The following is a 25411-nucleotide window of genomic DNA, read 5'->3' on the forward strand; positions in this document are numbered from 1 at the left end:
TACTAGTGGTGGGGCAACTTTCTATAAAAAGCCGAAATTCCATCAATATATTTTCGCAATTTTATTTTTTAAATAAGTTAAAAAATAATTGTATCTATTTATTTAAGCTTCAGCTTTTAGGTGAAGTTATTTTACAAACAAATATAGTCAGAATATGCTCAAAATATACAATTTCAGTTGTAAATGGTAACACTGCTTGCATCCTGGGATACATGGCAATCGTTAATTTGATGACATTCGATATTATCCTTGTATCTGCAATAGAATTAATTGTACGACAATGATTGAATACTGAAATACTTATCGTTAGTTTTCTTTGATCATTTAATAAACTAAAGACTTATTGTACGTAAAGTTTTCAAAACACTAGCTACAATAAAATGAAAAATACTACATATAATTTTGCACCTGTTAACATGCTGTTAACTGAGTAACAAAAGTTGTCGGTGTTAAGGCCAGGCAATCGTATGCTGTTAAATAACATTGCTTGCCGATGTTAAAGCCAGAGCAACACAAAAAGAAAATAAACAAATTGCAGCACATAAAAAAATACTTAAAAGATTGAATAAAAACTCGTGACTAAAAAATATTCACAATGTCGTCGCATGAAATAAAACTGGAGGTGTGTGTCGACTCAATCAAATCAGCATTTGCTGCCGAAGAAGGCGGCGCATCTCGCATTGAACTCTGTTCAGCGTTGCAAGAAGGCGGCTTAACGCCCACAGCTGGAACACTTAAAACTCTCAAGGAATTGCCCTTCACTTTGCCCGTCTACTGCATGTTGCGGCCACGTCGAGGTACTGATTTCGTCTACAGCGAGGAAGAGCTACAGGCGACATTGACAGACATGGATTTGTTGCGTGCTCATGGAGCCGATGGCTTTGTCTTTGGAGCTCTGACCACCGAACGACTTATTGATGTGGACAAGTGTCGGCGTGTAATGGAACGTTCCTGTGGCCTGCCCGTCACCTTTCATCGCGCCTTCGATCTTACCGATCCTAAGAGCATGCACGAGAATGTCGAGCTGCTGAAAGAGTTGGGCTTTAAACGAGTGCTCTCCAGCGGCTTTCGACAGTCCGCTGCTGAAGGTGCTGAGACATTGGCTCAGCTGATCGCCAAGCATCATCGCGATATCATAATAATGCCTGGTGCCGGCATCAAAGTATCCAATTTGGAGGAGATTCTGACCAACAGTCGCTGCCTGGAGTTTCATGCCTCGGCTATGGACACCGCAGGCGAGGAATACAGTGCGCCGACGACACAGCGCATGGAATGCGATGTCACCATGGGCAAACAGGACATTGATCCATATTATGGGACAAATGTTAATGTGGTGCGCAAAATGGTCACTATCGCCAATGCGATGAGCTGCAGATAAAGTTTAAAATTAAAGCTAAGAATATTTAAGTAGTATTTTTATGCCATGCATATATAATGTATTCATAGTAGATGTGTTCGTAGAAATTGTCCATTGATAGTCGATTTTACTTAGTTCATTGCTTTATATGTTTGATTGAAAAATTCCCACAAAAAAAAATTATTTGGTAAAAATTATAAATTATTACGTTATAGTTAAAAGCAAAAATAAAAAAGTATGCAGACCAGTATTGAGGAGGTGCGTTTGGAAAATTTAAATCAAGAGCTAAAGAGTATGGAGAAAATGTTGCAGAAAGCCGATGAATACAACGATACTCTATCTAAGCATATTAACAAACTGAGAGCCATTGTGAGCTCCAATCAAAAAGTGTTTCAAAAATTTAAGATTAATGAGGAGTGCATGAAAGAAATCCTAAATGACGATAATCACAAGGAAATACTTTATGACCAGCTAATTCAGAAGATTGGAAGTATAGAAAATAAGGTAAAAAAAAAACTAAGGAATTCTGAATGAAACTTTAACAGATGCAATCCCATTTAAAAGCTTTTCGTTACCGTGAACTTGTTCAACGAGTATAAACGTCGAGTCCAAGATAAAAGTTGTGTGCGAGATGACATCGTGGAATCGAAATTGTGCAATCAGCTCAATGCGCTTGGTACAAATTTAATTTCAGTTGGCAATCAAATAACAGAACTACGCGAGGAGAAAATGGCCAAGGACTGTGAGACAGCAAATAATCTGCATCATGGGTCGTGCAGTGTGCCCAGCCAAGCAAATAATCTGTGCTGGACGCAGTGCAATACCCAGGTGGAGAATAATGTGTTGCAATTTACAGTTCTGCGAAGCAACAAAGAGACGCCCATACGTCAAATACGATGTCAAAAGAAGATAATAGAAAGGGGTAAACAAACTCAATATCTTTAATGCCTTTAATAATGTTATATACTTTTAGTTGAAACGATTTTAAACAAAGCTCAACATTCGAATATAAGAACTGAGACACTCACAAGTGTTAAACTCTTGGCAAAAATGGTATTAGGCGTATTGGTCAAGCGAAACCACAAGCAGTGCTTCTTGATTGATATGGACAATAATACATTAGGCTCAACTATTGCAGAAAACCAGAGCTGCAACCCATATCTTTAAAAACCCAATGTACAGCATGTCAATAAATTGTTTGCCAATTGTTTGAAACACGAATAACGAATAAAAGTGTTGGAAAACACCCACCTGCTGCGCTTTTGTTATGTGAAAGGACACACACATGCATGTATGCAAAGTGCATTTCAAAAAGATGGCAACGCTGCGTTGCTGTCATTAATTTCGCTGCTATGTTGGGATATATCGTAATGCGCAGCCGCAAGCGAAAAAATTGATTAGTTTTAAAGCACACGACGAGTCGTCAATACAGACATTTTGACAGCTTTGTGATATATATCAATTTACAACAATTGTATAATATAAATATAAATAGTAAAAAATCAACTCTAATGCCGTAGACTTTTTATCTATGAGCTAACGGTTGTCGATGTCAACCGTTACAGCAAACATATGGAAGCATACGGCAACGTCATGGACATGGACGATGGGCTCAGCAACGCTAGCAACAGCAACGCCAGCCACAGCAATGGTGTCAATGTCAGCCAATACGAATTTACGCTCGGCGAGCATATGGACAGCTATAATGTTGAGGTAGCTACATTTTGAATATATAATAATTATAATATTAATTTATACGTAATCTCAGACATCGGCTGTGCACCGCAAGCTGCAGAGCAAAGTAGAGGCGCTGCGCATTCTGCGACAAGAGCTGGAACAGTTTCGTGTGGAGCGCGATCAGTACAAATTGATGGCCGAGACGCTGCAGCTGCGCTACTCGGCCATGAAGCGCAACAGCGAATTGCTGGCTGTGAATGGGAACGCTTGTGGAGCGCTCAGTGAGAATTCCAGCTTGGCAGCGTTGCTACACGAGACAAGAGAGCTGAATCTAAAGCTTAACACTGAGGTGGAGGCACTGAAGCAACGACTTAACGAATTACAGGGCGATGTAGAGCTGTTAAGGGAACGAGAGGCAACTAGCAAGTCTAGATTGCAGGCAATGGTCTGTGAGAATGCTGCGCACAACAAGGAGGAGCTGCAATGGAAGCGGGAACGAGCGAATTTCATATGTCACCTGGAGAATCTGAAGAAGAAGAACGCACAATTGGCGTTTGACCTGAAGGCAATTATTGATGAAAAGGAGGAACTCATTACAGAACGCGATGCCTACAAATGCAAAGCGCATCGACTCAATCACGAGCTGCTGGTGGCACTGAAAGCCAACAAAATGCATCCAAAGGTAAGGGATTAAATATACAAACATATAAAGTAGTTCATGTAATGATTACATTTGTGTTTGGCAGCTGTTGGACATTGATGGAGTGCTACTGGAAAACAAGTACCTGCATGAGCGTGTCAAGATTCAGGAGAGCGAGCTGGAACTGACCAAGCAGTCAGTCAGCAAGTATAAGGCAAGTAAAATACAATTATTATTGAAACCTCTTAATATTTTTAATATTCACAGACCATGTTGGAAACTAAGCGCAAGAAGGGAATCGTCAAGCTGGGCACTGGAAGCAATGATGAAACATTGCTGAGTCCACGACAGGGTGAGCATTGAAATTTAAGTAGACCAGCTAATATGGTATTAAATTTTGCTTTTGCCTTGCAGTTAAAACCATTCTGGAAAGCGGCATCGATTTGCCTGGCAAAACGGAGACAATACACGATCTCAAGTCCTTGTGTTTGGCGCTGCTCGACAATTTGAACGACAAGAACTTAGCGCTCACACATCAGAAGCGAACAAACAAGTAAATTAAAAGAATCTAAGTAAATTATACTTTAATAATAAACACTTATTTTTAGAATACTCGCCACAAAGATGGCAGAGCTGGAGCAGCGTTGGCAGCAGCTGTTGAGTGGCGAATCTGAAGATCCTACAGGCGAAGAAGAGGACGAGGATTATGGCTATGCGCCATCACAACTACTGCTCAATGGCTACTGTGCTGCCATGGTCGATGATGTGGAAACCGAAGAGCGACACAACAGTGCAGAAGGAGCAGCAGTTGCTGCATCAGTATCATCCGAGCCATTTGAAGAGAAATCCCATGTCAATGATGGTCTGGGTGTTATGTTGCAGTCTGATGATGGCATGTCCTCGCTATCCTCGGAGTCGGCCGACTCGTCCGTGTATGGCATTGATGTGCGGCTGAATGATGTCGCCATCAATGATGCATACAAATCATCGTCGGCTACCACGGATTCGGGTAATTTTGGCTGCCACGGCACACCACGCATCTCCAGCGCCGTGGCCAGGGAACGTATGGAGGATCTCAAGGATTTGCCGCCACACTTGGCGGCGTTGGTGCAAAAAGCGTTGCATGATTTGGATATGCGTGATTATGAGGCAATGGTTACAATACGCGGCGAGAGCTCAGTTAACTAGTTCAATATGTTTATGATTTATATGCAACTCACTCAAAATATCGTTAAATGCGCGAGTTATTAATTAAATATATTTATACATTCCCATAATGTATGTACAATAAAAAACGCAGGAAGAAACTTGTTACGCTCTTCTTTTTGAAAATGGCCGTTAAAGTGACAGACATTTTACAACACAGTTGGAAACGATGGGCGCGCGCGTTGTTCAACACTGTCGCGCCTCCTATAGTATACATTTTCTGATAAGAACGTTTGTAGTTGTTTGCAAAACGGAAAAGAAAACAAATGCAATAAATTCTGAATTAAAAATGCCTTAAAAATTGCAAATTGGTCAAGCAGACCAATGTGAATTCCAAGTGCCATTATCTATGGAAATGGAGCGTCAATCAAAACTCAGCGTTATCCAGTGAAAACTCGCACAGTCAAAATCACAGCGCACTCCCCCCACCCGTCTAGTAACTCTACCCCCCACAAAGCAGACAGACATTCATCTGTCAGTTATTCCAAAAAGATGTCGAATGATGTGCAAATAGCGCGCGTTGCCAAAATTGGCGCCGATGTAGCGCGTCGTCAATGCAAACAACGGGACATCTCGAAGGGCATCTCAAAGGGTGTCATCATTGACGATGACATCGAGTTTGTCTTTGGCAGCATATCGCCGAGGGCCGGGGGACCCCCTTTTGGTCTGGGTCAGCAGCAACAGCAGAAGCAGAAGTCGGAGCTGGATTCGCCGGAGCACACGCAGCGCGACACCACCGAGAGTGACAACAACATCTCCAGCTGCTCCACTCTGGACATTGTCAACAAAGTGAGTTACTGGCACACAGACAGACATTCATAAATGCACAGACACAACAGGCAGACACACACACAAATACATACGTACTTACATATATATGTATGTAGTCAAATAGTTTGAAAGCTTTGATTGAGCGCGCTCAACTGTGGGATACTTGGTAGTCTTTTTGTTTAAGGGCATACTACAAATTTGTAGAAACAATGTATCTCTTATTTACTATTACTTTTTTTTAATTAAGAAAATATATATTTGGTTATTGTGCCAGTTAGCACTATTGAAAAGAAGTTAGGTATTTAAAATCGCGAGCTTTTTTGTGCAAACTTAATTGCTTTTATATAATCTATAGACAAAATCGTTGCTTAAACTTAAAATAAAAAGCTTAAACAAGAACTAACTTAAAATTTATGCATCCATAGAGCAAAGCTTGTGAGTTCCTAATGTTCGTAGAAAGAGGAACAAAAAACAATTTATAAAATCGCGAAAAAGTAAAAAATGAGAATCTTAAAACAAGAATTAAATTCTTCAATTTAAGAACTGTTCGTTTTTTAAATAAGAATTTCTGTCATAAGACAATAATGTTGAATATTGTCGGTATAATATATTTTTCATATTGCTAATACCCTTTCGAGTCCTTGGGTACCGGGTATAAAAACATTACTGTGTATGTATGTGAGTGTGTGTGTGTCGCAATGCGTGGCGCAGTGCGCAGGTGCGTTGCAAGCAGACACAGGGTCAAGTTGCAGCGACGCAAAAGGCGAAGTGCACCCACGGACAACGACGACGACGACGACAACAACGACGACGTAATCACTGGCAAACCACAAGAAAAAAACACCAAAGAAAAACGTAATTTTGGTGCGCTCTTTGGCCATGATAGCGGAGCAACTGCTGCCACGCAGCCTCAGCTGCTTGTGCTGCAGTGACACGCCCCTTGGAGGCGTTGGCGGAGGTCTGCAGCAGCATGCAGAGAAGCGTCGCAGTTGGGAATACACGCTGATGGCGCAGCCCATGGCACGACGTCCCATCAATGTGGATAACCTGAAGATTTGCCTGAGATATTCAACACTAATCTTTAATCTCTTTTCTTGTGGCAGGTTGAACAGTTGTCGGTGCAGCAGTTGGAGAATCGTGTGCGCGAACTGACGCAGCGTCTGCAGCAAGCGGAGCGCCAATTGACCGAAAGTCAAACGGAGCGCGACATGTGCCACAAGCGGCTGGAGGTTGTTAGCCAGGCGCACGAATGTCGCATTACCGAGATGCACTGCGTCATTGCGGAGCTGAGCAAGAAACTGCGCAGCAAACAGGAGCATATCATTGTGGAGGAACAGGAGCCGGAGAACGAGGGCAGCGGTGAGTAGCAGATCGATTGAATCTCTTCGAGAAATCTTGAATATTAAATCAATTTGATTATTCAGAGCTAAGCTATCAGGAGGGCTCCATCTACAACTCCGAGTTGAATCTGACCAATGCGGATGCCGACGGCGAGTGTCAGACGGAGCCACTGGAGGATTACGAAGGCGCCTGCTCCAGCGCCGACAACATGCACATCAAGCCACAGGAAACTGTGCTGCACAAGGGTCAACTGGAGGCACTCCAGGAGGAGGTGCTGCATCTGCGTGCACAAATCTCGCTGCTGCAGGCTGAGATTGCCACTAAGGACAAGGATTCTGCGGTCGTCGAGGAGGATCAGAGCAATGTCATCTACTTCGCCTGCGAATTGGAGGCCAACGAAAATGGCAATGACAGCGAACTAAATGATTTGAATGGTGAGTAAATGAATTCATATATTTTGAGGATTGTCAATAAAAGTTTTATCATTATTGACTCCAACAAAAAATCTCAATAGTAATCCAAAAGTCATAAAGTAAAAGTAACTTCCATACTATAAATTTAAATAAAAAATTACTCTTTTAAAAAAAATTACTCTTTCTTTTTTGGAAAAAAAAAACATTCCAATTAACCCTTACGATCTGTCTATTAGAGGTTGAAAGTTAATAAACATTTCATTTTTATTTAATCTATAAATTCGAGCTATTATTAATAATAAAAAAAAAACTCATTAAGTCTCCAAATAAAAATACAAGACCTTCTTTATCTCAAAAATTAGTGTTATGATCTTTTTTCCATTTTTATTATCGCTGAATATCTTTTCAATATTTAATCCTTGATTTCCTTCCTTACAGCCTGCGTTTCAGTGACGAGTCCTCAGAAGTGCGTCAAGATGGCAGAGCGCGTGAAGCTGCGCTGCGCCAGCAAAACTGAACCCGAAGCGGACACTTTGCAGGACGATGAGAGTCATGGCGAGCTGAGCAATGAGGTGAGTTTATAACTATCCTATTACTACATCAAAATATTAATCTCTTTACCTTTCAGGACATCAATCTCGTGGAGCATTTGGTGTGCAAACCCAATGCGCTAATGGACAGTTTGCTGGCGCCTTTGCAGCTGGAGCTGGAGCGACTGCAGCGTAAAATGGAGCAGCTAAAGCTGCGCAACACATTGCTATCTTTAACCTTGGATGAGTCCAAGGAGCACACCGAGCATCTCTATTTGCTGTGTGGCAAATACGAGTCCAATGCAGTGGCGCTACAACTGGCGCTCAACTGCAGCGATCGCGCCATTGAAGCCTACGATGTGATGCTGGCGCTGCTGGAAAGCAGGTGAGTCAATACTTCATATCTTGCTGCATCAATTTGTAGCTTAATCTTTCGATTACAGACTGGCGATGCTTAACGACAAATCGGCAGCAGCGGAGGAAAGTCGACGCGCCGTCGAGTCGGTGGCACATCATCTGCTCGTGAGGTTGGAGAGCGAGAAGAACCTCTGCGAGAATAGTCTGGGTCCCTGGCAGCACAACATCAATCTGGGCGTGGAGGATGCGCCTAAGGGCATGCGACAGTGGAGCGCCGACGATGACAATCGTTTGCGCTATCACGTATCCAAGTTAAAAGGACGTCGCTCAGTGGTGCAGCACACCATTGTCAACCTGGAGTCGCCCTTCAGCGATGTGTATGAGAAGAAGCGTTTGGCGCTAGAAAAGAATCACGAATTGCGCGCACATGAGAAGGAGAAAAAGTCACCAATTGATCTGGAGACGGCGGTCATAATGCAAGAGCTGCTGGAGCTTCGCGATCAAAACCAGCAGCTCAAGGCCAAGAAGGAGGAAGCGGAGCGGGAGCAACAACATGCCAATGAGCGTGTGAGCATTCTACATGAGGCACTTAAACAGCTGCAGGCGGCGAATCGTGTCTCCTACTCGGAGGCGGAGCAGGCAGCACTCACAGAGCAGCAGCTGGTGGAAGCGTTGAGTCGCGAGACGGAGCTAAAGGGACGCATTCAGGCGCTGCTGAACATCAATGCCACACAAAAGGCTAGCGACGACAAATGCGAGCAACTGCAGCTGAATATGCGAGAACTGCAAAAATCTAATCAGTAAACATTATAAACATATTCTTATTTATAACAGTTATTAATGTTCCTCCCTTTCAGTAATCTGGGTCAGCTGCTGGAGCAGAGCAAGCGCAAGTATCAGCAGCGCATCAAAAAGCTAGAGCAGCGTCTGGAGCAACAACAGCAACAACGCGTTGTGCCCGAGACAACGCTGTAGAGAGAGGGGGATTGATCTATGTGCTTTGAGTGATCTCGTGTTTTGGAGCGGCGCCTGCCACATATCCTGCTAACCGCTAAACGGTTCTCCGTATCCTTATCGTTTTTTGTAATTCATATCGCCGCTGCTGCTGCCGCCGCCCACCGCAAAACGCTCCAGATGCGAGATTGCTCAATAGCCATATAGATAGATATCACGAATGTGCCATAGGAACGACTTAAACTGACAGCCCCGCAATTTGAAGCTGTATTAACTACAATTACATACATATATAACATATTACTATATATATATATATATATATACGATTATGATAATCTAGAAACTAGACGCGTACACAACACACGAATCCTATATTTATACAATGTATTCGCATTTTGCTTGTTATTATGATGACTCAATAACTATTATTATTATATGTATTTCAAATTGTACAAATTATCAAATAATAAAAAGAAAAACTGCGGCAAACTTTACGAGGAATCATTTGAGGTTTTCTCCTCTTCCTCTTCCTTCTCCTCTTCATTGTTATTGCCACTGCCATCGTTACTCTGGCTATTTTCGTCCGCCTCCGCTTCCGCCTGCACCTGAGTTTCGGTTTCATCCTCTTCCATGGCCTCATTGCCATTACTTTCTTCTTCAGCTGCATGTCCATTTGTCTGCTCCACCAAGGGCGGCGTTGGCGCATTGTCTGCTGGTGGCGCCAGCTTCTCCAGTTGCTCACGTGCCGCTTGTACCACTTTCTCCAGCTCCACGCACTCGGTTTCAATCTCATAGTTCTTGGATACGAGCAACACCCAATGCGCTTCGAGGTTACGCAGCTTTTCGCCCGCTTGTGTCTGTGCTTGTTTGCGCTGCCAGTTCACATCCTGCATGTCCTTTTTCAACTGCTGCAGTTGGATTTGTGCTTTTGCCTGCATCGCTGTAAACACTTCCAAATACGATTTCCATGCTTCGGTGCCGTAATCCAACATCAATTCCAGATTCAGTGAACGAACCCATTGATGCTCCAACTGTGCCATTGAGTTCTCTATTGATTCCTGCCACGCTGAAACTTCGGAAAGCTTTCCCGATGGCGGAGGTGGCAATTCATAGCGCTTCATTGAGAGCGTTTCCATGGGCAGACGATTTTGTATGCGCTCGAATTCGTTAATCATGAGCGGAGTCTCGAATGGCGAGCTGGCAGGCAGTGGCAAATGATCTAAATAGTTTTTGGTAGGCCTATAACGGCGGCATTCCTCCTCAACCATAGCAAGCGCCTAAAATAAAAACGGCCTTACATTAATGCACATTACAGAAATCAATGTCTCATTTAATTTTACCGATTCTCTAACGCCCACATCGTCGTAGCCATGATCTATATACGGCAGTGCATCCACAATAACTTCGTCGGCCATTATTCACAAATATTTGCTTGTTTTCCACACAATGTACAACAAAAATCGTTCAATCAATTATTTTCCACACAATATACAAACAAAATTGTTTATATGCCGCAAGCAGTGTTGTGCAACGTTTTGAGTGTATTCGATTCATCGATGTTGGCAGCTCCAGCCCAGCTACTTTTGACAGCTGCCTCACCATGTTGTGAGAATAATGCAACCGTGCTGCTAAAATCCGATTGGCAGCACCTTTTGGCCGTTTCCGGCAGCTCTCTTTCTTTCTTCGTTCTTCTTATTAAAAAGAGGACGGCATCTGCGTTTTGCAGAAACTTTAACACCATTTATTGGGATTAAAAATCAGCGAAAATGGTGAGAAACTGTGCTCAAACAATTCCCGCAATGCCACGCACCGCACAAACAAATGCGGCACAAACTTTCCAGTGGAGAAAAACATTAAATTAATATGCTGTAGCATGAAAAGCAACCTAACCTCCACGTGTTTGGAACGCTGACAGCTCAGTGCGCGGCGCGACTTGTTGTGTATGTGTGTTGGTATTTGATTTCATATTTTTTAAATGTGTGTGTTGTGCATGTGTTTTTGCAGAGCTTAGGCAACGCCAGGCCTTTGGTCTCCGTGTACACGGAAAAAAATGAGGCTGTCAAGGAGAAGAACATCTGCTTGCCCGCGGTGTTCAAGGCACCCATCCGTCCGGATGTGGTGAACGAGGTGCACCAGCTGCTGCGCCGCAACAACCGTCAGCCCTACGCTGTCAGTGAGCTGGCCGGTAAGTGATTTCGATGATAAAAACAGATTTGGCAATTTCATCATCTCAATCTCTCCCCATCTTAGGTCACCAGACATCCGCTGAATCTTGGGGTACTGGTCGCGCTGTTGCACGTATTCCTCGTGTGCGTGGTGGTGGTACTCACCGTTCCGGCCAGGGTGCCTTCGGCAACATGTGCCGTGGTGGACGCATGTTTGCACCCACCAAAACTTTCCGTCGCTGGCACCGCAAGGTGAATGTGAACCAGCGTCGCTATGCGCTCGTTTCGGCCATTGCCGCCTCCGGTGTGCCCGCCCTGGTGCAGTCCAAGGGACATGTTATCGATGGCGTCTCCGAGTTCCCCTTGGTTGTGTCCGATGATGTGCAGAAGCTGCAAAAGACCAAGCAGGCTGTTGTCTTCTTGCGTCGCCTGAAGATCTGGGCTGACATCCAGAAGGTAAGCAGGAAAAGAACTTTTGCAACTTACAGTAGAGTTAACAGTTCTGATTTACTATAAGTATAAGTTCTTCACACTAATGAAAACAACTCTTCCTTGCAGGTTTACAAGTCGCAGCGCTTCCGTGCTGGACGTGGCACAATGCGCGACCGTCGTCGCATTGCTCGTCGTGGTCCTCTTGTTGTCTACCACAAGGATGAGGGTCTGCGTCAGGCTTTCCGCAACATCCCTGGCATTGAGACCATCAGCGTTGACAAACTCAACTTGCTGAAGCTCGCGCCCGGCGGTCATGTGGGTCGCTTCGTCATCTGGACTGAGTCGGCGTTCTCGCGTCTGAACGATTTGTTCGGCACCTGGAAGAAACCATCCACCCTGAAGAAGGGCTACAATCTGCCCCAGCCTAAGATGGCCAACACTGACCTGTCGCGCATCCTTAAGTCCGAGGAGATCCGCAAGGTTCTGCGTGATCCACGCAAGCGCGTCTACCGCAGCGTGCGTCGTCTTAACCCACTGTCCAACGTGCGTCAACTGATCAAGTTGAACCCATACGCTGAGGTTCTTAAGCGTCGTGCCGCTTTGGCCGCTGAGAAGCGTACTGTTGCCAAGGTTTTGGCCAAGGCCAAGAAACAGAATGTCGAGCTGGCTAAGTCCCACTTTGCCAACGTCGCCACAAAGGCTGCCGCAAATCGCGCTAAGCTGCTCGCCGCCCGCAAGAAGAAGGTCGCCGCTAAGAAGCCCGCGGCTAAGAAGTAAATATTTACTTTCCAACAACAAAATAGACCACACTCTTTTATAATAATAAATTACACAAACAATGTATGAATTTTATTCATAATTATATGGAGTGCGAAAGTAATATCTTACATATATTAAAACTATTTAGTCTTAGGCCCAACAGTTTGTCGCTTTTTCAGTCTCGGTTCAATTCAGTAATCAGCGTCGCTCTCTCTTTGATTCGTTCGCTCTCTTCGAGTGCGTTCTCTTTGCGTTTGCTCTTCGACTGTCCACCAACCAATCAGCTGATAACATTCCCTCGCTGCCTATCGATGCTCTTATCGGTTGCCGTGCTGAGGCCTTTCATCGTTCGTGATGCTGATCTTCGGCATGCGCTAGCTACGTTTATTTCTTGTTTTTTTTTTGTTGGGTTTTGTACTTTATGGACTACTACATTTATTGTCACACGTTAATTGGCATTTAATTGAACGGCAACGATTGCAAGTGTGTTTATTCCGTAGTGTACGCTCGAGTCGAGCGGTTGTGTGCGCGCGTTTCAAGTGCAGACAAAGACAGATAGTGCAAGAGCGAGAACGAAAACGATAACAAAGGAGCCGCCGGCAACAACAACACCAAGGCAGGCAGGCAGCTGCTGCTAGACACAAAGCCGCAAAAAGGACTTGCAAATAAAGTAATAATTATTGCACAATATTTGTTGCAAAAAAATTAACGAAATAAATATAAACAAAACGAGTGCAGAGTGTGTGTTATCAAAAGCGATAATCAAAAGTGAAATTAAATTAAAAAAAAATTAATAAAAACGCGCAGAATCCAAAATAAATCAAATCATACGATACTTTATTATATTCACAACAACAACGACAACAACGTCGTCTCGCGAATTACGGGTCGCGACACCGATGATGTCTGGTTATGTAGAGTAGAACGCAATACACAGACATACAAGCACACACATACAGCAAACATAGGCATACTGAGAGGAGACAACGATAACAACAACACAGCAGACGTAAACACAGACTCACACACACACCCAACACAGCCCCAAAAAGTGGAAAGAGAGCAGCAGGAGCTAAACGGACGCGCTCTTTGTGCGCGCCGTATTTTTCCGCAAACGATTGGCGGGCACAAAGTACACACATACATTGTACATATCAACGGCGACATCTTTGTACTAAGTGCTTAGTGGCGTCTTAATTGCTCCCCATTATTATTAAAAACGGAAATTAAGGGCCGCGTGGATCTATCATAAATCTATTTACAACGCACTTCGCCTAAACCAAGTTCAAAAATCAAAACAAACGCATACACGCGCAAAGCTCACACATACGTACATACATACATTCAGACGCACAATCACAATGTTGACGAGTGTGTTAAACTTTGCCCAGTGCGTGGCTGAAATTTCTGTGCTCGGCGGCATCGAAATCGCATCAGTTGCACTTATTGTGTACTACGTTTTTGCAAAAACTAGGTGAGTAACTGCATAATATATTATGATGAAAGACAATGGGAAGCCAAAGTAGTATTTAGTGGTTTGTTGCTTCTTTCTACCACCTACCGGCAACCAACATCATCATCATCATCATCCTCAGAAGCAGCATCATCGTCATTATAAGCAGCAACATCTGACAGGTTCAATTAATGACGCAGACATGTGTGTACACACTGTTTGTTTGCATTTGTAGTTGTAGTTGTGTTTATGTAAATTGATGGTCAAAAGCGTCGTTATTTTTAGACTCTCGCTCTCCCATGTTGCTTGCGTAGTAGAAATATTCTTAGTGTTTAAATTATACAATGCATAAATATAAATGCTGATGGCTGACAGGTGGTTGGGTTTGTTGAGTCACGCCCACTGTCAACCCACCCGGCTAACAAAACACAGCCCTTCTGTTTTGCACTTGTGTTGCTCGTTCATGCAATTTCTGCGTTGCTGGACGTGTCTTTGGCATGCTATGTAATATTATAATTGCGTCTTATCAAGCACGTGCAAATTGCCAGTCTTTGCGGTGTAGTTAAGGGAGGGGGAATGATGTGATGATGATGAAATGTCAGTGTTGTCAAATGCTGAATCTAAGGATTCCTAAAGGTCATTTGCATTTCAAGTTTTTGCAATTTTGTGACGCAGATGCCATTTTTCTTTTTGCATGCACTTACACCTGCACAACTACACTCTCACTCTCTCTCGCGCGCACACACCTACACAGCACTCTCTCTTTTTTGCGTTGTGTTGATAAGAAGCAGAGCACAACTCGTTCGATCGTTTGGCAACACTTATCGTAATTGAAAAAAGCCCAAGTACCTTTATATTAATACTCAACAATAAATACATTGTATGAGTGCATGTATGTGCATTAAATAAAAAGGTAATTATCTGATTAGTGTTCCGTGGTGTTATTTCAAGTGGCCGAATATACATAGTTAATCTGTAATAAATGCGGCCTACCATGGTGCAAAGATTATTTATTACCCCCTCTTCTGTTGATTGATTTGTCGGCTAATTTTACACACTAGAAAGTGATACAGCAACAATTAAACGATAATGAAAATATACTGATCAATTTATTTGTTCACATAGTAATAGTTAAAGATGTATGTATGTATATGAGAGATTAATACTTAGCTGCTGATTCCTGGAAATTTTCCATAGCATGAGTAAATCAATCGAAATCAAAGTTCCTTGGTCTTCTGTCGGTCGATGATGATGCGCGACGGCGAGGGATGTTTGATGTTTTTGGCGTCGGCTTTTGCAGCATCAGCTGTTTGAATTCTCTCAGTGGATCCAGATGAGCTTGATTATCAGATGTTGAAGCGGTGGAATTGAAAGCGGGGGTGCGGGGACATTGCATTTTATGGGATGTGCCAGGCATCTCGGTATTAGACTGCATTGATTCGTCACGGCTGTAATAGTTGGTGTAGTTGCGCAATTCAGCGATACGTTTCTTCTCATCCTCGATCTGCTGACGCAATTGCGCCTCCACCTTTACAAAGCCTTCTAGCTTATGCTTTTTATCGGCAAGGCCTTTCTGCTGCTCATAGAAATTATTGTAGAAGAGTGCACGTTGCTCACACTGGAATTTGCTAATGCTGCGATACATTTTCAAATACTCTTTGGGATCTGCAAAATAGTTGGCCACATTCTTGGGCATATCGCGATTAATTGCAATTCCGTTTGTGCGAATTTTGCAAACCGGACAAATTTTACCACCTGATGGCGACTTTGGTTTGACGAAACATTTGTCACAAACAACGTGATAGCATCTAGTCAATTGTAACACAAGATTCAAATCGCGCTGTCTATAGCAATTATTGCAAAACATTGGCACCATGATTAACGTCTTTGATCATTGACACAAAACTATAACGGGTGTTGCTAAGCTTACCCAATACTCTGCCAATGTTAAATTCAAAATGGCGTCAAGGTTGCCATATAATCAAAAAAATGTTGTGGCGCCATACCTAAAATAGAAAAGTTTATTGTACCATCTTTGGCCGAAAACGACTCAATTGCACCAATTAAAACTGATGATATTAACTATGCTATCAAAAATATTGCAAAATATTTGCAGATTCACGTCTAATTTTATGATCCTCGATACGCTTATCCAGCTCTCTGGTAATCCAAATTTCCAAAAATGGCCTCAAGGCTGCCATATATACAAACAAATGTGGCGCCATATTTGAAATAGAAAAGTTTATTGTAACACCTCTTGTTTTGAAAATACGATGATTCAACTATATGTATAGAGGACGTTCGAACGATTATTTTTGCTTTAGTGTTAGAATGCGATCTAGCATTAGTGAAATCAGCACATATTCTTCTGGCACAAAGTTCAATTTGCTTTTGTTTTTGTCGATAACTAAGAATTATCAAGCAAGCAAGCGGCGTATATACAAACATATAATAGGTTAGTGAACTCAATAAATTAATAATAACTACAAGCCGATTGGACTACCGACCTAATGAGGTGTCGTGAATTATTCAGTGGGCACCGTAATAAATGTATATTGACTTCACTTCTGATTTGAAATTAGTTAACAATCGCGTACGCCTAATCGATGGTCGTGTGGGGAATAACATTGCATATGTAAATAACGCAATATCATTTCTTTTGTTTTTTGCAGAGCACCCGCAATTATCGCCAGCTTATTTCCCAATTTGAATCTAAGCTATCGTTCATCGCTCGGCAAGTTCAACAGCATTGGCAGCGACATACTGATCACGCTTCGTGCATCAAATGTAAGTTTCCTATTGTGCTTATCAACAGCAGCAGCATGTATACTTATAACCTAGAATACATATGCATATAGTATTATTGATAAGCAGTTCATTCAGTAAATCACACCATTCATTCATAATGTATGCAAAAAAACCCATTTACATGCATTAACATTGTGATCGGGCAGCTCTACGCACTCGATAATTCATAAATACGCGAGAAAACTGGATTAAAAGCTATCGCCAGGCGATACACGCATGATTTGCCATTTGTGATCGGGCTACCCTACAGGCTCGATAAACGATAAATGCATGCAAAAGCTGGATAAAAAAGCTATCGGCAGATAGCGCTCTTGTTTGCCGGCGGCGTTTCTTTTTGCTGGCAGCAATGCCAAATTTCGCACAAATATCGAATAAATTAATTTGAATCTCGTTAATTATAATGGATGCATTTCATGCACGGGGATGGTTTGAGGTGAGCAGGCGATCTACATACATAAATAGGGAAATACTTTATTGTATATACATATGTATGAATTAGCACAATTGCATCACACTTTCCATACATATAAAAAGAGTGTCAATTTATTTTCGTTTTGTTTTTTTTTTTGTTGTTAGGAGCCGAAACCACAGAATGCTGTCGAACATGGCATTGGTACACAGAATATGTTGCAGTTGACGCCAAACGCTGGCATTAAACCATTTAGTCGGATATTCAATTGGGGCAATATATTTCCCTATGTGGCGCAAGTCGTGCGAAGCGAAAAGTTCGACTATCGACAGGTGAGTGAAAAAAGTAATAGAACTAAATTACCTATTCTAATCTTTATTATTGTTAGGTTACTGAGATCGTGCACAACGATGTGGTCTTCAAGCATGCCATTAAACAGGCCGCAGAGCAAACGTTACGCGAGCAACGCTATGCCAAGAATGGACATCGTTTGCTGGGACGCAGCATCAGTGGTGACAAGGACGAAGAGGAGGACGCCAAGGAGGGCATCTCTTATCAACAGATCTTGCGCAAACAGGAGCAACGTGCCATTACCATATTGCAGGAGATGGGCTCCACGTTGAACAACTATTTGCTGGCGTTCACATCGTGGTTGCTTTACAAATTGTTGCCTTGTTTCCTGTCGGGTGTCGTGACCAACACCAAGCAGATCGAAATGCTTAAGAATGCCTCGAATCGTGCTCCCGACACGCCGCTTATCTTTGTGCCACTTCATCGCAGCCACTTGGACTACATTATGGTCACGTTTATACTAACAAACAATGATATACGCAGTCCTTTGGTCGCTGCTGGAAATAACCTGCAAATACCCGTGTTTGGGTCATTGTTGCGAGGACTTGGAGCTTTCTTCATCAAGCGCAAGATCGATCCCGTGGAGGGCAAAAAGGATGTGCTCTATCGTGCCGCGTTGCACTTGTATTTGACGCATGCGCTGAAGCAGGGACACAATGTGGAATTCTTCATCGAGGGCGGACGCACAAGAACCGGCAAACCTTGCATGCCCAAGGGTGGTATTCTGTCTGTGATTGTCAGTGCCTTTATGGACGGCTCCATTCCGGATGCATTGCTGGTTCCTGTGTCCGTGAACTATGAGCGCCTGGTCGATGGCAATTTTGTGCGCGAACAAAAGGGTGAGAAGAAGGTGCCAGAAACCTTTAGGAAAGCTATTTCCGGTATTTGGAAGACCCTCAACTCAAGCTATGGACTGATGCGCATCGATTTCAACGAACCCTACTCGATACGCGAGCTCGTCAATTCGTACAATAAAATTGCACTCGAGGATGGCAGCGCCAAGCTCTACAAACCAGCCGCAAAGTAAGTTGGGAACTGCATTTGAAGCTACATTATAATAATGTCTTTTTATCCCTTATAGAACCTTGCAGCACAGTCAGTCGACGTCGTCGCTTTATGGCACAGATGTTGTCTGTGAGGAGCATCGCAATCTCATCGAGAGTATTTCACGTCAGGTAGTTTTTGATTGTGCCGCCGCCACATCTGTGATGTCCACAAATGCCTTGGCATTTTTGTTGCTCACACGTTATCGCAATGGCGCCGAGGAGCAACTGATTGCAGCTGCCTTAGATGATCTGCGGAATTCGCTGTCGGGCTGCAAAGACTTGGGTTTCTCCGGCGAATCTTCACACATTGTGGCCTACGCCTGCGACCTGCTAGGAAAAGGTAAGAAAAGTACACAATTTTGTCATTAAAGTTATTTATATTCAATGCCCACTTTTTGTAGGTTTGGTGACGCGAACGCGCGACGAGAATGGACGCGTTTTTATACGCCCTGTGTCCACAGTGGAGAGCTACATTGAGCTGGGCTACTATTCTAACATGTTGACGCCACACTTTGCCCTCAGCTCCATATTGATGACAACGTTCCACGCGCTGTTGCCATCCACGAATTTACCCGATAATGTGGCGGATCATGCCACAGCCACAGGTGTAACGCGCAAGAAGCTCATCGACACGGCGCTAGAGAATTGTCTAGTCTATCGCTACGAGTTCATTTTGAACAAGCCCACACAAGTATTGGAACAAATGCTGCAGCATCAACTCGACGATCTGCTCATCAGCGGTTTTCTGCGTCGCCCTGAGGTTAGCAATTGCACAAAATTTATGTAAATACCATTTTAAAAAGCTTAACATTTTTCAGGTGGATGAATCCGAAAATCAGGCAAGCACACGTCGATTTGCTCACAATCTGGGCTTGGAATTGGATGAAGATGAAATCGAGGCTAACGAGTACAAGCTAGAAGCGGCTGATATGCTATTCTTGTCCAAAGAAACACTGGAGCAACAACGCTTCATGTGCGAGGTGCTTGCACCATTTGCTTCCACATATCTGGCTGTGGCGCAGGCGCTGCAGATTCTGCATCGTAGCTCGATGCTCGAGTCGGAGTTTATCAATTTCGTCATCAACGATCTGTCTAACAAAGTCAAGAACGGCAGCTGTGCATATGGTATGATAAGACTTAAAACCCAATTGATTCGAATAATACATTTATTTCTCTGTGCACAGCTGAAAGCATCTCGACGGATTCGGTGCGCAATTGTCTCAAGTTGCTGGAGAAATGGTCTGTGATTGAAGTGTGCAACCAGCGTGGCATGCGTCTGATCTCCCTCAACACTCTCTATGAGATGTCGCGCGATTCGCTAAACACCATTGTGAAGAAGATTGAGGCCGTGATGCCTCGCTTCAATAAGGGACACTTTAGCCAAGAAACAAATGCTCAATGATGTGTCTGCTTAAATGCGTCGTATATTTCTTTTCATCCACCTTCTTTTTTGGCACTCATTAATTTTTCTTTTATATAATTTTTCTCTCGACATAAAAAGTACTACTTAAGTTTAAGGAAAATGCGCATACTCTTAGTTCTTAAACATAAGTTCTAAAATACATATACATACATATGGATAGTTTTTGTAAGTCGTACAAAACAACGAGTTATGCCAAAATGCCAAAGAGCTACACTTTTACACACACTTTTTATTGTAGCCGAGCTGTGTAGCGATCCAAAGGAGAACAAAAAATATCAACTATAACATATATACAGAAAATATATATTTTTTATGCGATACTATTAAAAAAAGCAAACATAATTAATAAATGACTATATATAGTAATAGTTTTGGCAAAAATAATGAACTGATTTGATAATGAAATAAATGTTTTTTTTTGTAATACATTGAAAAAACGCCTCGTTTATTCATCGAGAAAGCAGCACTTTGAAAAAAATGAAAAAGATTGAGAATTTCAAGTCTTAAAATTAATTCAAATATGTTCTTATCAACTGTTACTTATAACCAACAAAAATAAATAGGCTTGTAAATATAAAAGCTTCCATAATTTGGCGAAATTCAAAAAAACGTTCAAGTAATGCGCCTAACAAATATTGTTATGATATGATTTATAAAACTATTCCTTCTCTAAAGGTTCCGATTGCGTCGGCTCTGACGCTGGCAATGAGTTTTGAGTGGTGGAGTCGGAAACAGCCACAGGTTTGGGTTTCCTTACTCGCTTCTTGGTGACGCCGCCACCATTAATATGGATTTTAATGCCTTTATTGCGCTGCAATTGCTTCAGTTTTCCATTCGTTTTGCTCTTGCCCGACGTGCTGCCAGATTCCTGTAGAGAAAATGAGATTTTTTATAGTAGTTTTTCAAATATGGCTTAGATGGTTAATTTTACCTTGGTCTCTTCGTCCTTAAGCTTGCCTCCGATTTCACCTGAGCAACGCTTAGCACCACAGAAGCATGCTTTCTTGCCATTGTTCATCAAATCATCCCACAGATAATTAAAAGTAAGCTCGGTATTCTGAAATAACAAAGAAATGTTAATAAGCTAAGGTTAAAACAAAGATTGCAAAGTTAGTTGTCTTACCTCTGGTATGTCCTTGATGGCAAACAGTCCCACACGATTGATGCAGTTCACCGTCCACTTTTGTGTGGCACAATTCGGTTCGCACGAGTGATTCATGAAGCGAGCCAAATTGCCCTTAGGTCCAGCATCAATGATGAAATCCTTTTCCACGCCGAGGAAATAAAAGTTCTCATCGCGATCACTTGTCTTCTGGGCCATGCGCCGCTGGAACTCCGCATGATTGATGACCTCGCCCACATACTCAATGATAAAGGTTCCCTCGGCGATGGGTTCGCGACAAACCAAACCAAAACCACGATCATGCATGTAGACAACATCGAGACGCGGCGATTTACGCAGCTCAAACAATTGATTTTCGCATTGAGCGCCTGCAGGACAGAACTCCGGATGACATTCATTATAGAGCATGCGATTAAGACAACCGGATTCGGGACCACAGGGATGCGGTGTGCCCGGTTTGCATTCGCAAATGTTGACATACTCCTCGTTGTAGGCGAAACGCACTGGCGGCACCGGTTTATTCGTCTTTATCTTGACGTAAGGCGGCGGCAGTAATTTGTTGTTCAGTCGCACCACCGATTGCTCCTGTCGCTTCTGCTTGAGTATCTTCAGAAAGTGTGTCGCTTCCTCAACGCCAGCTGTGTAACGTTTGGACATCACCGATTTGCTCTTGTTGCCATCTCCGGTGTCGCCTTCAATGTACAAATAGACACGACGACGCGATATCCAGCCATGATCGTTGGTGCCAAAGAAACGCACAACGAAATCGTTCAATCCATGCGGTTTCTTTTGTATGTTGCTAGGTATCTCGGTGGGTGGCAAAATAATCGCAGGCCACCAACGAAAGTGTGTGAATTTGGCCCACACAATTTCACCGTAGAGCGGCAAACGTCCACTTTCGCACTCCTCGCAAATGTAGCTCTCGTTGCTCTTGATGGGAATGTTGCGACAATGCGCATGCACTGCAATGGGGCAAGTTTCGCAGCAAACCAGCTCACCGCCACGCACACAAATGTAACACCACAGCACATTGAGATTGGCATCCGCTTTGGACACGTTGTGTCGCGGACAAATCAAATGCGAGGCCGTCAGCATTTGCGAGCCAGCGGGAATGCAACGGGAATCCTGATGATATGTTGCTGGACACTTGACGCATTTGATCAACTTGGAACTGCCTAGTTGCTGGAACTTGCCACTCGGATCGTCAGAGACACAAGTGTGGCAAACGTGCATAGGACAACGTGAAGTGGAATTATTGATGGAGGCTTGCGGCCAATATTTGCAGCAGCTGGGATGAAAATGATTCGAGCACATGGGCTGACTGCAGCTTAAGAGCTTCGTATTTGCTTCTTGTTCCTTGTGGGGCGACTCGCTGCTGGCATTCATTGGCGGCTGTTGATCGTGGCAGATGCAACAGGCTGCCGGCTGGCCAGTGGCACACTCGTGACACATCTGCGGCTGTTTTGGTTCAGTCTCCAGCTCAACGCCATCGCCGGTAATGTGCGTTGTAGCCTCGGCAGTGATTTGGGGGGGTTTGGCAATGGCCTTGCGTCCACTTGACGACGCCTTGTTAGTCAATTTTCCAGTGGTCTTCACCTGTTCCACACATGCGCCATGAAACCAGCTGTGACAGCTGGCGAGGGAACAACGCTCCAAGTCACCGCCTGGCTGATGGCAGTACTTGCAGACGGGCTCACGATTGAGGCCGCGAAACAGATATTTGCGATCCAGCTGCACAATGTCCTGGATCACTTCCTCAATGGGTCGTCCCAGCGGCTTCTTTACCTTGGGTGGCTCTGAACTCTGACGTTCCAACTGGTTGATCTCTGTGGTAGGCGTTGTGCTCTGCTGTTGCTGCACAACTGGTGTCAAACTGCGGCGCAGCACCATTGTCTTTAAGCGATTTGACAGCCGCTTTATAGTACCCGCTCCTTTGCCACGATCTGTGTCCACGCGTGCCGAGCCCAACAGCTCCGTATCGCCATTGAACAAATCACGTTCTAGTTCGCGCAACTGCAGTTGCTTGAGTGACCAAATGTTTCGCACCACTGCGAGTAGCACAGTCTCCACCTTTTTCTCCTGACGATGCACCATCACATATTCCTTGATGGCATCGAATAGCTGTCCAAACTCGGGATTCTCATAGTTGACCACATCGGCAAAGGGCTGCTCATCTATAGAGTGTGAATTGCCCACATGCTCTTCCGCCAGACCGCTGAGTTTCCTTCGTTTCGAACGCTTATCGTGATAGCTCTTCACAGGCGAAAAGGCAGGACTCAGTGGCGAAGAGGAACGTTCGCGCTTGAGGGCCAACACTGAGCTGGGCTTGGCATGCAAATTATCATTGGAATCGTATAGACTGCTGCCCACATCCGAGGTATCCTGTTGCTGCTGGGGCTTGGAATGTCTGCGTTTCTCCTTATGTGAACTGTTTGTAACAAAGAGTTTAATTCAAATATTGTGATAACGAAATTTTGATTTTACTTACATATTCTGCTCGTGTATTTCGAAGAACTTTTCCAGTCGCTGCTCGTAGCTCACTTCGCCTACCTGCTGCGCCTCCTCGATAGCCTGACGCCACACCAGCAATTTGTTCTGCTTGGCCACCATCTGGCGATATTTTAAACTCTTGGCGCCATGCTTAATACGCACCTCTTCTCGTAGCTCCTCGAATGCCTTCAGCCCGCCAAATGGCAACAGATTCTCGCTCTTAATCCAGTTGTGTCGACCATTATCGGCAAAGAAACGAACATGCACCTGAATAGCCACCGTTTGCGAAGCACCATTGGCACTGTCCGTTGACTTGCGTTGCGGTGGCCCATTGAGACTGCCGACAATTTGACCAAACTCATCCGGACACACCATGCACGGCCAATAGCAATAGGTAAACAACTTGCCCCAATACAAGTCACCCGCTTGATAGGTGGACCAACCCGAATCATTTGTAATCGAGGAACCTTTGGCACTATCTAAGCTGATGGACGATGGCGACTTTAGCGATTGTTCGTTGCTGTCTGGCGGTGATTTAATAGCTTCGAGTTCGGTTGATGTTGCCGTCGGCAAGGCAAATAACAATGGCTCTTTGCTTGTCGCTTCATCATCTTCGACTTTCACTTGTAAGTCTTCAGTTGTGTGAAACTCTTGAGGAGGTGCCGGCTGCTTTTCCATTTCCATCTCCAATAACTCTAGTTTGATTTCCACGTCAGCTTCCGGATTAATTGACACTGTTAGCATTTCATCTTTCACACTTTCTTGCAGCGCTTGCTGTACACTTTTTGCTTTGGCGCGGGGTCCACGTTTCATCAGCTTGCGTTTGCGCATCGGATTAATGATCACATCCTCGGCATCGGCTTCGAATCCAGTGCTGTTTGGCGAGTTGGCGCCATTCTTGATCAGCAGCTTATCGATGGGACTCATGTAGGTGCTGCCATTGGGCAGCAATAAGTGCTTTGGCGACGTCATAACAACAGCCTCAATCTCATGATCTCGATTGCCGTCGTTCAACTCAATGCTGCTGTTGATATTGTTGTTGCTGCCGTTGTTATTGTTAAGAGCAATCGCTGAGTGATTATTACGACGACGCATAGAGCGCATTTTGTCGGCACTGTCAGTGATTGTGCTGGGTGAGTTGGCGTTCGCATAGCCAATGTATTTGGGACTTAGATTTGACTGCAAATTGATTAAATCACGTTTCCCTGTGAAACCATAAATTATCATTTATGGAACATTTTATTACATCAACTTTGTACTTACTATGTTTTTTTACGTTCGTCTGATTATCTATTGAAGTCTGTAGCTCGTTTTCCGTGAAATCAGTGCTATCGGTAGCGGAGCCAGCATCATTAGCTAAACCTCGGCGACGCTTGAAAAACATTTTTCCGGGAAAGCGTTGTTTCGCCTTTTGTTGGTTTGTTGCCGCCACAGTCGCCGTCGTTTCAATTGCAACGTTGCCTGCCGTCGCATTATCTTCGGCGCTCGTGTCTGCAACTCCATCATCTTCCATTGCTGGATGTGTATCACTTGAACTTAATTTCATTATAACAACAAAACAATTACTTAATTATGCGTCTGGAATTTAACTATTAACAAAGCGTACAAACGATAGAGATAGCGTACCGCAAACGCTTGCTTGCGCCAATTTTTGTACAGAGTTGTATTTTTAGCGTGACCTCAATTTAAATCCCAAAATATAC

General features: G+C 43.7%; 8 protein-coding genes across 10 annotated transcripts; 5 read left to right on the forward strand and 3 right to left on the reverse strand.

The window, feature by feature from the left end:
- Positions 1-345: 345 nt before the first annotated feature.
- Positions 346-1378, forward strand: LOC132787358 (copper homeostasis protein cutC homolog). The gene has a single exon (XM_060794357.1). It carries the CDS (start codon positions 596-598, stop codon positions 1376-1378), a length of 783 nt encoding a protein of 260 aa, XP_060650340.1. The 5' UTR covers positions 346-595.
- A 1249-nt stretch (positions 1379-2627) lies between these two features.
- Positions 2628-4975, forward strand: LOC132787353 (coiled-coil domain-containing protein 149). Its single transcript, XM_060794353.1, has 6 exons — positions 2628-3070; positions 3126-3716; positions 3781-3888; positions 3942-4026; positions 4089-4227; positions 4283-4975. The coding sequence occupies exons 1-6, from the start codon at positions 2930-2932 to the stop codon at positions 4860-4862; spliced, it is 1644 nt and encodes a 547-aa protein (XP_060650336.1). The 5' UTR covers positions 2628-2929; the 3' UTR covers positions 4863-4975.
- Positions 4976-5089: 114 nt separating this feature from the next.
- LOC132784341 (colorectal mutant cancer protein) lies at positions 5090-9536 on the forward strand. 2 transcript variants are annotated; one of them, XM_060789883.1, is made up of 7 exons: positions 5090-5669; positions 6755-7010; positions 7076-7426; positions 7844-7977; positions 8034-8320; positions 8379-9092; positions 9150-9536. In XM_060789883.1, the coding sequence occupies exons 1-7, from the start codon at positions 5373-5375 to the stop codon at positions 9265-9267; spliced, it is 2157 nt and encodes a 718-aa protein (XP_060645866.1). In that variant the 5' UTR covers positions 5090-5372; the 3' UTR covers positions 9268-9536. The 2 variants fall into 2 exon arrangements, with proteins under 2 accessions (XP_060645866.1, XP_060645867.1); XM_060789884.1 differs by lacking the exon at positions 5090-5669 and adding an exon at positions 6478-6689.
- Positions 9537-9619: 83 nt separating this feature from the next.
- LOC132784344 (pre-mRNA-splicing factor SPF27) lies at positions 9620-10789 on the reverse strand. The gene is made up of 2 exons (XM_060789887.1): positions 10590-10789; positions 9620-10526 (listed from the first exon to the last, which is right to left on the reverse strand). Exons 1-2 carry the CDS (start codon positions 10662-10664, stop codon positions 9741-9743), a joined length of 861 nt encoding a protein of 286 aa, XP_060645870.1. The 5' UTR covers positions 10665-10789; the 3' UTR covers positions 9620-9740.
- An 80-nt stretch (positions 10790-10869) lies between these two features.
- Positions 10870-12726, forward strand: LOC132784342 (large ribosomal subunit protein uL4). Its single transcript, XM_060789885.1, has 4 exons — positions 10870-11018; positions 11254-11434; positions 11500-11870; positions 11973-12726. Exons 1-4 carry the CDS (start codon positions 11016-11018, stop codon positions 12621-12623), a joined length of 1206 nt encoding a protein of 401 aa, XP_060645868.1. The 5' UTR covers positions 10870-11015; the 3' UTR covers positions 12624-12726.
- Positions 12727-13081: 355 nt separating this feature from the next.
- Positions 13082-20252, forward strand: LOC132784339 (glycerol-3-phosphate acyltransferase 1, mitochondrial). 2 transcript variants are annotated; one of them, XM_060789879.1, is made up of 8 exons: positions 13082-14079; positions 16731-16845; positions 17443-17607; positions 17664-18649; positions 18708-19012; positions 19074-19432; positions 19491-19797; positions 19857-20252. In XM_060789879.1, the coding sequence occupies exons 1-8, from the start codon at positions 13967-13969 to the stop codon at positions 20072-20074; spliced, it is 2568 nt and encodes an 855-aa protein (XP_060645862.1). In that variant the 5' UTR covers positions 13082-13966; the 3' UTR covers positions 20075-20252. The 2 variants fall into 2 exon arrangements, with proteins under 2 accessions (XP_060645862.1, XP_060645863.1); XM_060789880.1 differs by lacking the exons at positions 13082-14079; positions 16731-16845 and adding an exon at positions 17164-17299.
- Positions 15144-16027, reverse strand: LOC132784345 (RING finger protein narya). Its single transcript, XM_060789888.1, has one exon. The coding sequence runs from the start codon at positions 15932-15934 to the stop codon at positions 15266-15268; it is 669 nt and encodes a 222-aa protein (XP_060645871.1). The 5' UTR covers positions 15935-16027; the 3' UTR covers positions 15144-15265.
- Positions 20079-25359, reverse strand: LOC132784337 (nuclear receptor binding SET domain protein). The gene is made up of 5 exons (XM_060789877.1): positions 24972-25359; positions 23707-24913; positions 21219-23646; positions 21027-21152; positions 20079-20963 (listed from the first exon to the last, which is right to left on the reverse strand). The coding sequence occupies exons 1-5, from the start codon at positions 25252-25254 to the stop codon at positions 20754-20756; spliced, it is 4254 nt and encodes a 1417-aa protein (XP_060645860.1). The 5' UTR covers positions 25255-25359; the 3' UTR covers positions 20079-20753.
- Between the last annotated feature and the right edge of the window lie 52 nt (positions 25360-25411).

The sequence above is a fragment of the Drosophila nasuta genome, chromosome 2R (genome assembly GCF_023558535.2).
Source record: "Drosophila nasuta strain 15112-1781.00 chromosome 2R, ASM2355853v1, whole genome shotgun sequence".
Lineage (NCBI taxonomy): Eukaryota > Metazoa > Arthropoda > Insecta > Diptera > Drosophilidae > Drosophila > Drosophila nasuta.